The following is a 16656-nucleotide window of genomic DNA, read 5'->3' on the forward strand; positions in this document are numbered from 1 at the left end:
CAGGGCAGGCTTAACACAACTTCCTGCATAATACTGAAGGAGGAGCACTAGTGGGGGGATAGGGAACATCAAGTAACGACAACTAAGAATACTGTCCTGAAGAAAAGCAATATTAAAATGCACTTTAAAAGCAGCTCAAAGAAGTCTCCATGCAGTGTGATCCCACACAGAGGAAGGTCCCTTGACTAACAGATAAGCAATGAGTAGCTTTTCCAGAAATCTTGTTAAGGTAGCCTGTGAGACATTAACTAGAGTGAAAGAGTTGGGAAACTAACAAGTATCCTAGCAAGTGACCTGAAGAAGGCACTGCATTCAAAAGCTTCTCTAAGTCTATCCCAACCTAACTGCAGTCGGTCCCATAAAAGATATCACCCATAAAAATCCCTCCCTCTCATTTCCCAGGCCATCACAGCAATATCATCAGCTACACCTTCACCACACCTCCACATGAGAAACTAGCAGAAATTTATGTTAAATGCTGCTGGAGCTCAATGAGAACTCCAACTGTCCGAAACGTAGTCACAGAATTTTTGGAATAGGAGCCTCTTCTACTAAGTCATGGTTATGTTGCCCAAACTGAACCACTTAGAACAACGGTGTTCAATTTATGACCTATGAAGCCAGTGTGAACAACCCATCAGTTACTGGCATGCCAGTGTAGGCTGTGGCTGAAGCCACGACTTTTGTGCAGCTCCACAGCTACAGGGTAAACACTGAGGCAAGCTCATCCCCCCCTTTTCCACCCTGAAGACCTTGGGCTCCAGAGCTACACTAAAGCAGTGGCTTCAGCCAGAACCCATACTAGCATGGCAGCGAGCTCAGAGCTTACCGTGCACGTGGAGCTCAAGCAATGCTTTTCTATACAGCCCTCAGCCCATTCTGATTTTAATGTATGATCCACCGGTAAAACAGTTCATGTGCTGCTGGCTTACAGGAATGAATTTTCCTCAAAAGAAAGCGTTCTCTTTTGTTGAATGTAAGTTAAGGGGTGGCAACATTTTCAGGTGGCAGGCCCAGAATAACCCAGCTCAGATCAGAGATAGGCAGGCACAGTGCTGCTTCTCCCCACCGCTCACCTGTGGCACAGTTCAGCACAGTGAAAGACCTGCTCCGTGAAAGGTTGTGCCATCCGACTTTGGCATGGTACAGTAAGAGCTTCCCCTGTGCTTGAGTACCATGTAGCTAATCATGGCAGTGCAGGAACAGTTTCCCTCTGCCAGAGCTCCTGGCAACTAACTGTGGTGTAGCACAGGGAGAGCCCAACACTACCAAAGCCGTGGCTGCACAGACCAGATTAAAAGGCAACACAGGTTGGATCCAGCTGCATGGGCATAGGTTGCCAGCCCCTATTCTAAGTTAACATTAAGAATTTCAAATCAGCAATTTTACATCTGTATCTTATCTTGGTTCTGCAGTATAGCCATCATTATCCCTCTGCAACAACACTTCAGCAAGAGCTACTGCTGACCATCAACATTTCCCTTACTGTATATTTACTGATATGCCCTGAAATAGCAATAGCTGCTTAGGAACAACGTAGCACGAGAACAATGCCATGTCATCACCTGTATGATAGTCAACTCTACAAATGGTCTAAAAACTATCAGATGAAAATCAACAAGGAGAAGTACAAAGTCCTTCACTTGGGACAGAATAACTACATGCAAAAATAGATTGGGGAGTGACTAAATAAGATGCAGTACTGCAGAGAAGCACCTGGGGGGTTAGAGTAGGCCATAAGTAGAATACAAGCCAACAGTGAGCTCTTGTTGCAAAACAAAGCCAACAGCATGTTGGACTGTATTAACAGAAGTGTGACTTACAAATCAAAGACAGTGACTCTACTGCTCTACTCAGGGTATGTGGGGCCTCACCTGTGACCAGTTTAGGGTCCCACACCTGAAGAAAGATGGAGAAACTGGAAAAAAGTCCAGTGGAGAGACAGAAAAATAGAGGCCAGGGAAACATGACTTATGAAAGGCTGAAAGAACTGGAAGACTGTTTAATCTGGGGACAAGAAGACTGGGGGGAGGGGGAAGTGGGATTTAATAAAAGTCTGCAAATAACAACAGCAGTGGTCTCCAACCTTTTTAAGTATATCACCTTTGGCATTTAAAAACAACCCAAGATCTACTGTACACTGTGCTCTGCCCCAGCAGGCAAGTCTGTGGGGAGGGGCAAGGGGGCAGATTGAAGCAGAGGGGAAAAAATTATTTGGGGGCGGGCCTCCTCAGCAGGCAAGTCCCACCCGGCCAGGGCCCCTGCTCCTGTCTCTGGGGCACAGGCCCTCACCGCGGTGGCCTCAATCTAGCCCCCGCCCCTTCCCCCTCCCACAGACTGACGTCCTGGGCTGGGGCGCACGTGTGCACTCAGCCCCCCACCCCAGCCTCAGACCAACTCCAAGAGGCTCCGAGATCTACCAGTGGCTCAAGATCCACTGGTTGGTGACCACAGGGTGATTACAGAGAGGATAAAGTTGAGACTATTCTGTGTGGCTGTAGGAGACAGGACTAGGAAAAATGGCCTTAAGCTGTAGAAGAAGAAATTTAGGTTGGAGATTAGGAAGAACTTTGACTGTAAGGGTGATCAAGCACTGGAATAAGCTACCTAGAAGTTACGGAATCTCCGTATTTGGAAATTTTCAAGAGCTAGTCAGACAGACACACTAGAGTGGAATAGTTTAGTCAGGAATGATCCTTTCCTGAGTTGGGGACTGTACTAGAGGCCTCCTGATTTCCCTTCCCACCCTACTCTCCTATGATCCTATTTCAGGCAGTCTAAAAGTAGAATATAAGATAAAATAGCCTTCAAGAGAATGTAACTCAGTAGAATTCTCTCAGAAATATTAGAATTATATTGGTTTTCTCCTGTGTCATTTTGGCTATTTGCCTTAATTTAAGTGGAATAGCTTACGTGTCCTGAGGTTCATGGTGAGTGGAAGCCTCCTGCAGCTGAGGAAGGGTGCATGTCTGCCTTGAAAGAAAAGATTGGATATTTTGTGCTGGTCTTACTAACAAGTCCCACAGGATTTCCTCATTATTAGAATACTAGTTCTGTGATGGACCTCAGCAATGACAGTTCACAAATGGCTGACTGTCTGCTAAAAGTATCTCTTGGGCTGTCACTGATTTCTGAAAGATGGAAAGCTGTGGTTTATCCCATGATGGTGACATACAGCTAGAGAGCCTCTTGATACAGATTAGCAAAAGAGTGGTATGCTCTTGCACTACTATGTATCCATTATCAATATAAATCTGTTCTGCAGATTTTCTACAGAACACATTGGAACAACTATTGCCTAGTCTGATTATTTGTAGTTCCAATACATTTTAGGTGAAAGGCCAAATCTTTTGAGGTCCCTTGCATCTGAAGATGACTTGGGGGAGTTCCCCAACCTGCCTCTGATCCACTGTGGAAAGTGCCCCTGTTGGGGGAAGGGATGGGGAAGGGCACCCATCTTTGATATTTTCTCAGGTAAAATCTCATTAAGTGATGTTACATGGATACAGGCTATACATAGCCTATTTCCATTCCATCATAAACTGATTTCTTGTTGGTCAGTGAAAATGTAGCTGGCTAGGATGGAAGCAGCCAATCTACTGCTACCCAAACCAGGATCGTGGACCCTACATTGTGTGCTAATACCAATATCTGCACTGTCAACTGCTATCATTAATCATGCATGTACCCCAGGGACCAACCAAGAATGGGGCCTCTTTGTCCTAGTAACTGTTTAAATACTGTTCCAAAGAGCTTGCAATCTAAACAGACAAGAAAAACTGGGAAAGTAAAGGAGAAGAGTGAACAAATCAAATGAACATGGTAATGTTACTTCAGTGACTGGGGGGGCGGGAAGAGGGAGGCAGGGTGTATTTAGATATGAAAAACAAGCTGAACAGAATGAAAGTGAAGGGAAGGGAAATGTAGGGGATGAGCCAGGAGGAAAGAGGATATATGGAGAAAAGCAGAAACTAAGGGAAAATGATGAGAGGGTTGAAGCAAGATAACCATCTAATCAGCACAGGCCAAAAAGCACACTGTCAAGGGTGTTCAAAGGTTCCTTCCTCTGACTGAAATATCTGGCTGGCTTCTCTCAGAAACCTTTCCCAAAGATCACGCAACTGTGTTGATATCAATCTGCTAAATTGATTCTGTGGTATATTTTATTACATGTCAGACTTACAACAAAGTCTGAAATAATAGTCTCTGTAATGGTGGAGGGCTCAGTGAATTTTTATGGAGGGCTGATATTTTGATTCCTATTTAAGAAAAAGTAAGAAAACAGGGTCTGTAACCATGTTTCTTCCCCCCCCCCGAAACAGTACTTGTGTTAGTACCAGTCCATGGTGCCAAATCTATTTTAGTGTCAAGTTCCTTTAAATGTCAAACTCTTCTTTCAGGAAGGTTTTGGTGTAACATTGCTGAGAATTTTTGACATATGAATGATTTTACTGACGCTCATGTTCTTAGGCTCAGAGGTGACTTTCATTGACTGAAATGTAGCTTAAGAAGCATGTCTTGTGATTGGATTGGAAACAAATGACAGAGGGAACACCAGTCGAGCATATTTTTCTCTCTCAGGCAAAACAGAACAGCGATGGCCACTGATAAGCAGGATGAGGCTTGCAAGTTAGACAGGACTTAAGGTTGGAAGGCTCTGATATCACCAAGATGATTCATGCAAATGACCCCTAAACACATAATGAAATTCAAGTTCAGATTGCTGAAAGAAATTGGAATTGGAAAAATCTAAGCTATACAACATTTGCCATCTTTCAATTTAAAAGCATCCGAGAGACATGATGTTGTTTTCAGTCTGAATGCTACAAGTGGTCAGAAAACCAGTGACACCTTGCCTTTTAAGCCCTTGGAGCAGGGTGATTATGACATGCACCACAAAAGGCCACATGCAACCTATGGCTATTGATATTCAAAAGGGTCAAAACTTTGATGCACTTCAATGGGATCCAGGGGAAGATAATTCAGCAGAAAGAATGCAGCCTAATCCCACAAATGCAAGTCTTCTGATACTTCATTTTAAGTATATCACCTGATCTTCCAATACTTTAAATTCCCCACATAAAAATGGGAATAATACATAAAATACCTCAGTGCTCGCACATTTAATCAGTAAACACTAAGCTCTGAGATAAGATAAGCTGTTATTATTAAAGTTTAATTTTTACTAACTCAGTTTATTTTAAGATCATTCCAGAGTTAAGGATAAATGATTAAGGCGGAGGTGCACCAATACATCGGTCGGAAATCAGATCAGCACTGATATAAAGAAAATTTGACCGATGTGACCAATAATCTGTCCAATAAATACCCGCGCGCAGCTGCAGGGCAGTACGTAGTCAATGACGAGCAGAGCCGGCAGCGTTAAGAGCTGCATGTAGCTGGTAAGTCAGGTGTAGTAGAAGGGGAAGGGGGAGGGCAGATAAAAGCCGCCAGTGAGGGAGGGTGTGGGGTTGAGGCTGGGGCTGCCCGGCTGGGGCCGGCGCAAACACAGCATAGAGGCATGGCTCATTTGGTTGGGGGGGCAGCCAGCTCCCACTGCTATGCGCAGCTTGTCTGGAAGTTCCTGCCACTGTTCCTACTGTTCATCCAGGAGGGAGTGGGCAGGGTGGGCAGATTTGGGGGCACACGCCCTCCCAGACAAGCGGCAGGAACAGCAGCAGGAGCCACCAGACAAACCACGCACATCGGTGGAAGACGCTCCCCGCCTTTCAGCACCCCTCCCTTCCCTGCCTGACCCCAGCCCGCAGCTGCAGCCTGCCCCATGCTGATTCAGAACATACTCCTCCCCACCCATCCCTGCCAAATCCACTTGCAGCTCTGTCCCACCCCCCTCCCCACCCCGCCATCTGGTCAGCACCTGCCCCGGCCCCATTCCCTCCCTCACCACAGGGGCCTTGATCTGTTCCCCCACACACCCCTTCCCTTCCTCTTCCACCACACCAGATTTACCAGTTGGATGCAGCTCTAAGCTGAAGAGCTGTGTATTGGAAAGTGGATTGGTATCAGTGGATCTACCTCCTTAAAACTGGCTATCGGTATCAGCTCCAAAAACCTCTATCAGTACACCCCTAAATTAAGGTACTTCATGAAACCAGTTTAAGGCAGGGCTGTCATGCATGTGGCCTGCCACAGAATTTGGGATCCATGGACCCTGCCAGACATGGCTGTTGGTGGCAGGGAGGCAACCAAGGGCCTGACAGCCCTGCACACCCTGAGACCACCTAGCCCACCACACCCACCCCACCATTGCAGCCACTGACTCTACAGATCCAGCCCAGGAAAAGCCCAGAAGTTTGGACTCAGCCCCAGGCATATTTCACACCCCTGTTTTAAGGCAATTAAAGTTAATACATTGCTGTAAATATTATTGTATTTTAGAGCATAAAACTCATTGTGTGAGGCCGTCATCTTTAAAGTGTTCATACTTTAAACATTATAGAAAATGGTTTTGAAAATGGCCCGTTTGCTTAATTTTCTAACGTTTCAGTGAAATCTATAAAGTGTGAAAACTGAATATACTGTAATTTGCTGTACAAACTACCCAAAAAATGCTAGTTTGCTTCCTATTATCTATATTGTATTGGAGTAAATCTTGTTACCCCAAGACCAGGCTATAGTAAAACAAATTAAAGACAGCAGAGTTGTATGTCTTAAAGGTTAAGATTTAAACTGACAGTTGAAGTTAATTGCCCTGTTTCTTGATGTTATTTGTTATATTAATACTATAATAAATTCAATTTTAAAGCATTTGGATTTCACAGTTCACCTTTAATGCTAACAAATGTAGTATGTGATAGAGGCTATTTATTTCAATAGAGTGATCCTCAATCTTTTTAGAGTTATAGCATTCTTTGTTAGGCTCAAAGTATGCCTCAGAAAATGCCAGTTGTTAGTTTTCCCATCTTTTTTTCTTCTTTTACACTATAAATAATAGAGCAATTCTTCTGAGGCAAAAAACACGGAAACATCACAGAAGGTCAGAATGTTTTTATTAGTATAAATTGTTATTTGAAAAATGTAAGTTTATCTTGTGAATCACCCATAGATCCTTCAAAGGATCTCAAGGCACCCCAGGTGTTGCAACACCCTGATTGAGAATCACTGTTCTGAGATCTAAAAGTCCTGATGTATATGTATGTGGTTCTTGCACTATCTATATTTTAGATTTTTTGAAGGAATACAATAATTGATTGGCCATTATAAAGATGTTAGAAATATAAACAATTCATGTTTTTATTTGTCATTTAAGAAGAAATGTGCGCTATTAAATTCTAAAACAAGACAAAGTTAAGTGCTTTATAGCATTAATATGTTGGCAAATCATTTTTAAATAAAAATGAAATTTTTTTTAAAAACAAAACCAAAAAAGATGTTGACTAACAGCATTTATTATAATTTTGGACTATGGTAATGCAATAAACATTTAAGTTTTCATTTCACAAGGCGTTTAAAAAGAAATCTGAGTAATCACCAAAAATGGTTTCCAACAGAAACAGTGGTACCATAAACTTAGTTTAAAAAAAATGGAACTACACACTCAAGATTACAGAAAAAAGTTATAAAAACAACCAACAAAATCGAAAGGCTCTTACTGATCCAAGCCATAAATGCAATATAATTTTAAATAGATTTCAATATATAAAGACTTACCTGGACATACTCCCATGATAAACTTCACAAACCAATAACAATTTCATATAAAAATTGTTATGCATTTTTTGCAATAATATTATGCAATATGTTATGCATATTGTGCACAGAATGTCATGTTATACAATATGAAAGAAACTGAGAACACACTGGGATAATAAAATAAAAACATCCCACAAATCTATACTAAAATTAACGCTAAAATGTTAAGCCATCACATACTACTATATACAATTTGCACAGGTGACATTAATAAAAAAGGGGACATATATAAAAGTTACTATAAAGATTTATCTACACATCTTTTAGTGCTTAGTTTTGGGGATAAATCTCATCATAATATGAATATAGAACTTGTTTGTATTTTATGTGTCACAAATGTGAATTACAAGTTCTTTAATTAAAAATCTAATCATGTTTCATCTTGATTTTGCAAACTGCTTTGCAAACTCATGAAGCATGCCTTCCCCCAATATAGCAGCGCTCACTACTAAGTTAATCCCTCTTAAAAATTTTGGAATGTTCTGAAAATAACTATAATTAAATTAAACTGTATAAATAATTTTAAAATAAAATTGCACTTACATCATAACTATAGTCTGCATCATTTGTTACTGTCAAGTCTGCAAGGTCTCCAAGGCCCAGTACACTTAACAAAACATCATCAGAACCCATAATAAAAGACTTGCCTCCTCCAGATGGAAACGTTATTGGCTCAGCTACAAAGAACAAAACAGTTTCTTAAGTCTCAAGGAAAAAATGCAAAACTTACCAAATGAAAAAGAAAAAAGAAACCAAAAACCAAAACTGTATTAGTTATTGCTTGAAGGCAAAGCAGCGCATAAAAGCTGAACTCTTATTAACCAAACTTAAACCATTATAAATTTGTCTCCTGAATGGAAAAGAAAAGAAAAGATGAACATAACAATGAACTCACAGTAAAAGTAATACTTGGGCCTCATACAGTGCTTTCCATCAGATCTCAAATCACTTTATAGAGGAGGTCACTGCTGCCCCTGCTTCACAGATAGGGAAACTGAGCCACAGGGAGGTGAAGTGACCAGACCACTAGGAAGCAAGGAACTTTCTCCCAGACCCCAATTCACTTGATCATGCTGCTCTCATTTCCTTCAGAGTAATTATTTCTTAAGTACAAAGTTATACAGATGAAAACACACACCTACATGACTATCACCTTCAGCTTTTACACACCATGCAAAACTTCACTTCTACCAGCCAGACGCACCATTTTTAAAACACAAGAATAAGTAACGTTTACAATTACTAACTTCTGCAATGCACTCTCTCAAGGTTCTGGGTTTTGATAACTTTCAGAAGACATAAAACTGATATTCAAATTATCTAGGTAAACAGTGCTAAGTACATTATGAAACTTTACATTTTTTAAAAATCAGACAGTACCAAATAAAACAAAAGTTGGGCCACTTAATTCTGGATTCATGTGCATATCACTTATGAAGCACTCATTCACACTTCTTACTCTTCAGCATCACCTATGCCTCCACCCTCCATTCCTAGCTCCCCCCCGCCCCAAATAATCCCAATTTATATCAAGTTTTGTGTTTATGGATGCTTCTGAGAAAAATTCATTATTTGCTAGTATGCTGTGCACCAGATTCATGACACCTGGTAAGGCAAAATATTTCTAATTTAATGTTTCCAATTAAAACAGAGAGAAGTGCATTTATTTCTTCACTATACATTTTAAAAAATAAATTAGAAGCGTATAAAAATAAAAATATTTAAATTATTTTGCAATTTTTTAAATGAAATCTGTTTTGGGGCTATACTGAACAAGAATGTATATAGTTTTAACAACAGCACTATCAAGTACTTAATTTGTTTTAAATTTCCAACCACTTGTTATCAACTCTTCTCTTGGAAATAAGACTTTCCACTCTAGACACAATTCTTTTTAGTTGGCAAACACTCAAGTCAAGGCTCTCTCTCTCATAGATCGTCAATAACTTTTTCCTTGTCTTTATATCTATTTGAATTAGATTACTATCCTGTGGACCACAATGAAAAGGTATTCCCTGGAGTCTCTAACAGAAATGCAAACAAGATCAGGTCTACTGCACAGACTTTGGGCACCTGAGCTATGTTTACCACAGATGTGAAAAGATAGGATACCTGACTAGCATAGTTGGTCCAGCAGAAGGCCCACATGCAGACACAAGTATACTAGCACATCTGTACTTTTACTATAGAGCTTCTCAGGAAGTAGTTTTCCTACAGTGGTACACAGTATGCCTTTGTTAACATAAACTCCATCTACCTTGGAAGAATTCTGACAACAGAGCATACTGGTATTCCTGTGTGGCCAGTCTTTAAAAACCAGCAACTACCTTTTTGAACTACACAATGGGGGTGGTCCCCTCTTCCTCATCCCTACCTTTCTCTTTTTTTAAAAAAGGTTCAGAATATAGACAAATTATGGTGATACAGGGTTTTAATTACTTGACTATGCCCTGTTACAAACAGGTAATTTTGCTGATAATTTATCAGAAACATCATGCACATGCAAATAACTATGTTTGCTGAACTAGCCTCAACTACCCCATTATTCTGAAATAAGCCATGTTTCCAATGAAGTCCTAAATTAGTACACGTATGCAAACAAAATAATTCCTATTCTATACATGGAGTTATTCTTAACTTAGTTGCAGTTTACACTGCACCAAAGAATAGAAAAGAAAAAAAACAAGTTTAAAAGAAAATACAGAAGAAAGTAAATATGTACAACTGCATTCAAATCTCTCCATCTGTACGGAGAGCTGCAACTTCAGAGATACCATGAAATAGCTGGAAGCCAGAATAGTACTCCTGATAGGCACACAAAACTGCCAAGTATGCCCTTTACTGTAGAATTCTACTCTTCAGTAATGCAAAAGTAGCATAGGCTTGCATACACGAATATTCATCAGCATGAACTATAGCCTAGTCTCACAAGGACATATAGGGGACTTGCCCAAAATCAAAACTGTCTGGAAAAAAAAAAAAAGAAAAAAAAAGCTTTCAACTTGTCTGCAAAAGAGAGAAAACCCTAAAGGCAACATTAACTGTTAGTAGAATGGTTTCTTTCTTATTCATTCCACAGAGTGAAGCATGCTGTTTCACTCAATTTATGAAGCTGCAGAACACAAAATATAAGGAATTAAAAGATATAAACTTGTTTACTATGTTGCTTTGTACAACACGGATTAGACATGAATTAGCTTAAAAATTCTTTATCAAAGCATAATAATAATTTAGGTTGTACAATTCAGTTCTAGTAAGTCAAGACAGATAAGGAAAAGGAATAAGAAACATGATGATAATATAACTCTCATACTATAACTCTCCATAAGAATACTCAAATGTTGAAAGCACAGAAAATCAAACTGATGAACTGAAGTTAGGTTCACAGTAGTAAATACCAAGCAGTGAAAAATGGCTAAGTTGAAGACAGAGGACACTTTTTTTTCTAGAATGATTTGTGGAAGTATTGAGAATAAACAACTTCATGCCTCACTGCACTCTAGATGCATAGAAGTAGCCTTGAAAAGTCACTGTCCCCATCAAAAGTTAATGGTAAACTATAGAACTGGTGGTTTGTTTTTTTTAAGGCATGTAAATAGGTTTCAGTTTTGCCAGTCAAATATTTTAACCAGATTATGGTGTTGCATTTTAGAATTAAAAGAATATGCATTGGTTTGGGAATGTACAGTGGAAATTAGGCATTTTGCTCTTTGGAAAAAGCAGGGTTTCTGGATAAAAATTCAATTAGACTGACAAAGTTGAAATCCTCCCTCAATTTCAGGTGTGCTGTTAATTTTTTTCCTAAACATTTCAGTTTTGATATTCATCCTGCGACAGCTGTGGAGTCTTAAGTACAGCAGAAATGCACATTTTGTCTTCTGTGTCATCAAAGTTTGCAGTGACCATTTGGAAATGGTGCAGAAATGAGTTATGGGACAGAGAAGAGGAAAAAAATGGGAATGAGGAATCAAACGGTCAAACACCCAGAATTCCTTATAATGTTAGCAGGTGACGTAAAATACAATGAGCATGCATTGAAGTAGGGACTCTGTGCGAGTTGTGCAGGAATCCCTGGGATTTCTACCAAAGTGCACCCAGCTTTAGGTGATACAGCAGGCTGTTGTGTGGACAAGAGTGGGGATATACACAGGTACAAGAGCCAGTGTGAACGTGCTGCAACATGAGCTTCTCTCAGCTGCAGAATGCAGGCAGTCTTATACAAAATTAAACTTCTGAGTTTTCCAATGATAAACCCCAATACCATGTCTATTACATCCTGATTACCACCTTCTTCCTTTTCATTTTTTTAAACACATTATATAAAACTACAGTTATTAAGGGAGATAAAAGGAGACACTGGAAACTGTGTGACTTATAAAATATGTTGGGCAATTTTTATGTTGTTGTTAAAAACTTAAATTTTTTTTTAGGTATTTGAGATTACACCAGGACATTAGGCTACTGTGAAGATCTGGACAACTGGAATCAGTACGAAATCTTTAAATATGCTCTACAAGAGAGATGATAGCCTTAATTTGTAACATTTTTGGCATCAAATGAAACTGAGATGTGAAATGCTGATGCATAAACTTTTGTAACCAATCTCCTCCAATTTAATCCAGCTAAATACGCAGTTTTCCACTGAACTTCTTTCACGGGGTATGGGGAAAGCAATCTGTCTTAGAGAGAGAGAGAGAGAGAAGAGAACAGGATAGGACAGGACATAGGTACAACAGCTGAATAAGAAGTTACTACAACTATGTAAGTAATAATATCAATTTGGAAAACAGAAAACCAAATACATTTCCTGTGTAGCTACTTTACTACACATGAACATAGTTTTACAGTTCACCTTTCAACACAAATGGCTTATCAAAACTGAATACTCACCATTTTTTTCTACCAAGACTTAAAAAGTTTAACGTTGGATTACAATGGGACTCTGCAGAGAGTGACTTAAGAATTGACACTGTTGGAACTAGCACAGTTTCACACAAGACTGATTTAAAAACACCTGAGAGGTAAACTTTTGGTTTGGATTAATTTGACATATACGAAAGATGGAGAAGTTCAAGTTGTAGTCTGGCAAAAACATGAGAAGAGTTGTAAAAAATGTTGATGTCTTACTGAAATCTGTAACAGCATTTTTTTTTTTTGAGGGGATAGTAATTTTTGTACCTTCCTCTGCTCTTGCACCTTCATGATCAGTCATTCTAGAAGAGGGTGACCTAGATTGATTAATGATTCCTGAAGGGATGTGGGGTAGCTCATCATCGCCCAGATCAGCTATCATGTCGTGAAGTTTTGTCCTGTTGACCCCTGTAAATTAATGTCAGCAGCAAAGGTTCATTTGATTGCTACCGCTTGACTTCACAGCAGTCTATAAATCCAGTTTGCTAATTAAACAAAAATGATTACTGATGGGACTTCCTTAGAGAATATATTGATTTTTTTGTACTTTTAATATATTGTGCTTCAGGAAATTTAAAATAAAAAGGCTTAAACTGAATCTAAGTTGCATGCAAGCAGTTTTAATCCACCAAATCAAAGAATGTTATTAAAAACTTGTCTGTTCTTTTGTAGAACTGCTTGATAACCTGCTGTAAGAGAAAAATAAATCCAGCGCTTTCAAGTCCCCATGAAAAACCAAATAAGTTACATTTACAAAAAGAAACCATTAAACAAAATGCATGTGAATTAAATGCTGGTAGTATTAAACCATTTTACTAAATGACTTAATGAGAAACAAGAACAAACAAAGTTAGCTTACAAATGAAGGGAGAAGTAGTACAGATGACTTGTAACGGGGATGCAACAAACAGTTAACTTTCCCTGTGTTGTTGGTTTTTTTAATAAATGACATTAAGTTTAGCAATGTGAAAAATTAAGTCCAACTGTGGTTAGCAAGGGCCACTTCTGAAATAGTCTTATACAGGTCTAGATTTAAGTGTCCAATTAAAGGAGGCTTGGTTTAAAATTGCCCTACATTCCTTTAAGTAGAGACAGTTCTAGAAAATTTGTAAGATCTTACAATATACTTCTACACTAACAAGAGCATTCTAGAAGTTATAACATTCATATTCAATACGAATAAACAGAAAGACTAAAAATACAACTATACAAAACTTCACCTAAAGTTATTAAGGTATCTGAAAACTGGTAAGATACAAGTAAAAACATACCTGTCATAAACATCAGACAAAAATAAAGCAGTTTTAAAAATTCTATAAGGAAATACCGGATAAAAGTCTTCTAAGGATTAAAACTAGTCTACATAACCAGAACCCTGTTTCTTTACTGAAATTGAGATGTATGTACTCAACTCGGAATGCTTAAGTACTATCCAAAGATCAAGCAAATAAATTACTGGCTAATTTCCATACACTGTCATATAATATAATACAGAAGGCAACATCTAGAAATAAACTTCTATTTTTAAACAAGAACTGCATTCAAGAACTAGATAAGCAAAACAGTAACTGAATAAATGTGATATTAGTTATAAGAATAAGGACGTGGACTTATTAGGTATTTGTTGTGATAAATGTTGATGGTTTTACAATGATAATAGATGATTTAGGCCCTAAATTTTAAGGAATGGATTCACTTGGAGCAGTTAAAAAACATGAGAGGGAGGTGCCACTCAGGATGGCACAGCAGCTGCTAAAGACTCTAAGGGTGCATCCTGATGAGCTCGTCGGTGCAGTTTGCAGCAACTCAAACCCATTTGAGGCGCTGCAAACTACATGAGGTGCATGTGCACCTGTTTGCCACACTGCTACACTAGGAGATCCTGGCGTAAAAAAAAAATGCCACTAAAAAAAGTGGTGTGGTGCATGTGGCAGCAGTATGTACCACCAGAAAAGGAGCCTGGCCAACCAGAGTAATGCTCTGGCTGCTGGCCAGGCTCCAAGCAACCAGCTCAACACTGCCCTGCCCGAGAAGGCACCAAAATAAGGCTGCTGGGGCCAGCACAGGTGCTGTCTCCAGCTTCCCCTACCCCACTGGGGGCAATTTCCCACACGCCAAAGCACACATGCAGGGGCATGCCTGGGGACAAATAGCAGTGGCACAAATATGCATGCCGCTTGTTGGGGCACACCCTAAGGGTACATAAAGACATTCAGTGAGGTTAAGACTGCCTTAAAAATGGCCACCTAATCCAACTTGGGTGCACCCAAGTGCAGACCTTAAACTTAGATCCCTAGTTAGGTCAATCTAAATATAAACTCCACAGAAGTTCAGGACAGTAAGATGCATTTAAAAATGGCAGACCTGGTGTAACCAAACTTTTATACAGTTACCAGAACAACCCCAGGGCTGGGAAAGCCCAGTCACTGGCTGCAGCCCCAGGGCGATGCTTTTCCTACCCCTGCACCAACATGGCACCAGGTATCTTTGGACCCCCAGCACCTCCTTCCACCCCCAGACAACCCCTCCCAAACCCCCTAAGTCCCCCATTCTTCAAGCTCCCTGTGCTGTTTTTACCCATGTTCCCCAGTTCCAGGAGCTCAGGAAGCAAGTCAAGGTGGGGAGAGGGCAGGATGGGGCAGAAGGGTTGTTCATTGGTGGGTAAGGTTGACTGGCTTTCAATCCCACCCACAGACTTCACCTGCCCCCCCCCGATAACCCCATTACCCCCTCCATTCCGATTTACCTTAGATCAAGTAGCCATTTTTAACTTGATTTAACCTCCCCTTATCCTCCTCAAATGTCTGTACATACCTTAAGTGCTAAGTGTGCAGGAACCTGTGTAAGTGACACAAGTAAGCCAGATCTCCTCAACTTTACCTTTAGATAAAGCAAACTTAATACTGGAGCAGTTTTACTAGGTAACACAAGGTACTAGTGTCAGCTCAAATCCTTCAATTTCAATTAATTCTGTCCAAGAGGAGAAATTCAAATTATCAGGAAATAGAGAGTTTTGTAACTATGTTAAATATAGTTGCTTTTAAAGAGTTTGAAAATTGCTCTTAAATTCACTTGTACATAGTCACATTCTTATTGACTTGTGAGGAAAGATTCTGACAGCAAAAGAACAAGATTTTTTTTTTTAATTAGGGCCAAAGTACAGTCTTCCCTAATCCAGTACTCTATTTCTAGTCTGACTAGGGACTGGCAAGTTGCCTCTACTGCTTATTTTCTCATCTGTTCAAAAGCAATATTGCCCAACCTCAGATGAACCCTGCAAACCAAATTAATTAATATCAGAAAAGGTTTGAATAGAAGCGACTTGGTCAGGTTTCTGTACATGCAAAACTGGAAACAGTAAATTCAGATGGAAGTGAGAATGGAAACTCTTATCTTGTGCTAATAAAATGAGATAAAATAATCTGATCACTGTCACTATACACAACTATAAACTAAAAGCTGAAAGGTCAGTGTCTATCTAAACAGGTTCAAAGAAATGAAGTACTGCTTTCTCCTAAGAAAAGCCAAGATACAAGACAAACTGTAATACAGTAATTAATACGCAAATAAAACCACCCAAGTTCCAGGGAAGATGGTGAAAAGTAACCAAAATCTGCTAAATTTATTTAAGAAAGGAATTTTTATTAGAGACTCACTACCCTCTAAATCAAGGGTGTCAAATGTATCTGGAGCCCTTGGCAAGATCCAGACTGCACAACTCCTTGTGGGCAAGATCAAGCCTATGACCTGCTCATGGGCAGCTGCTATGGCCACTGCAATGGCGGATAAGCAATGGGCCTTGCGGGAGCAATGAAAAACCCAGAGGAAACAGTTGGTCCAGAAGCAGCAAGTGGTCCATCAGTAGCAGTGGATCCAAAGGATAGGGTTTAAGTGTGGAGCAACTGTCCAAGAGTGGTGGTGGCAAGCAAAGCTTGCTGCTGATGGTTGTGACCCACAAGGTCAAAGAGCCCTGAATTCCAAGGCAGGCCATGCCCCACAACAACCAGTAGCCTGTTAGTAGCCCAGTGGGTC

General features: G+C 39.8%; 1 protein-coding gene across 3 annotated transcripts in view; it reads right to left on the bottom strand.

Moving 5' to 3' along the window:
- Window positions 1–16656, bottom strand: part of STRN3 (striatin 3) — a 117785-nt gene that overhangs the window by 30215 nt on the left and 70914 nt on the right. For 2 of the 3 annotated variants that reach the window (XM_090033548.1, XM_090033549.1), the window contains 2 exons: window positions 12892–13032; window positions 8257–8390 (listed from right to left, as the gene is read on the bottom strand). In XM_090033548.1, the coding sequence (XP_089889674.1) occupies window positions 8257–8390; window positions 12892–13032 (275 nt within the window). The remainder of the gene's footprint in view (window positions 1–8256; window positions 8391–12891; window positions 13033–16656) is intronic. The other variant, XM_090033550.1, reaches the window with a different exon arrangement.

This window comes from Crocodylus siamensis, chromosome 2 (genome assembly GCF_052110815.1).
Source record: "Crocodylus siamensis isolate JL-2025a chromosome 2, ASM5211081v1, whole genome shotgun sequence".
NCBI classification, from domain to species: Eukaryota; Metazoa; Chordata; order Crocodylia; family Crocodylidae; genus Crocodylus; species Crocodylus siamensis.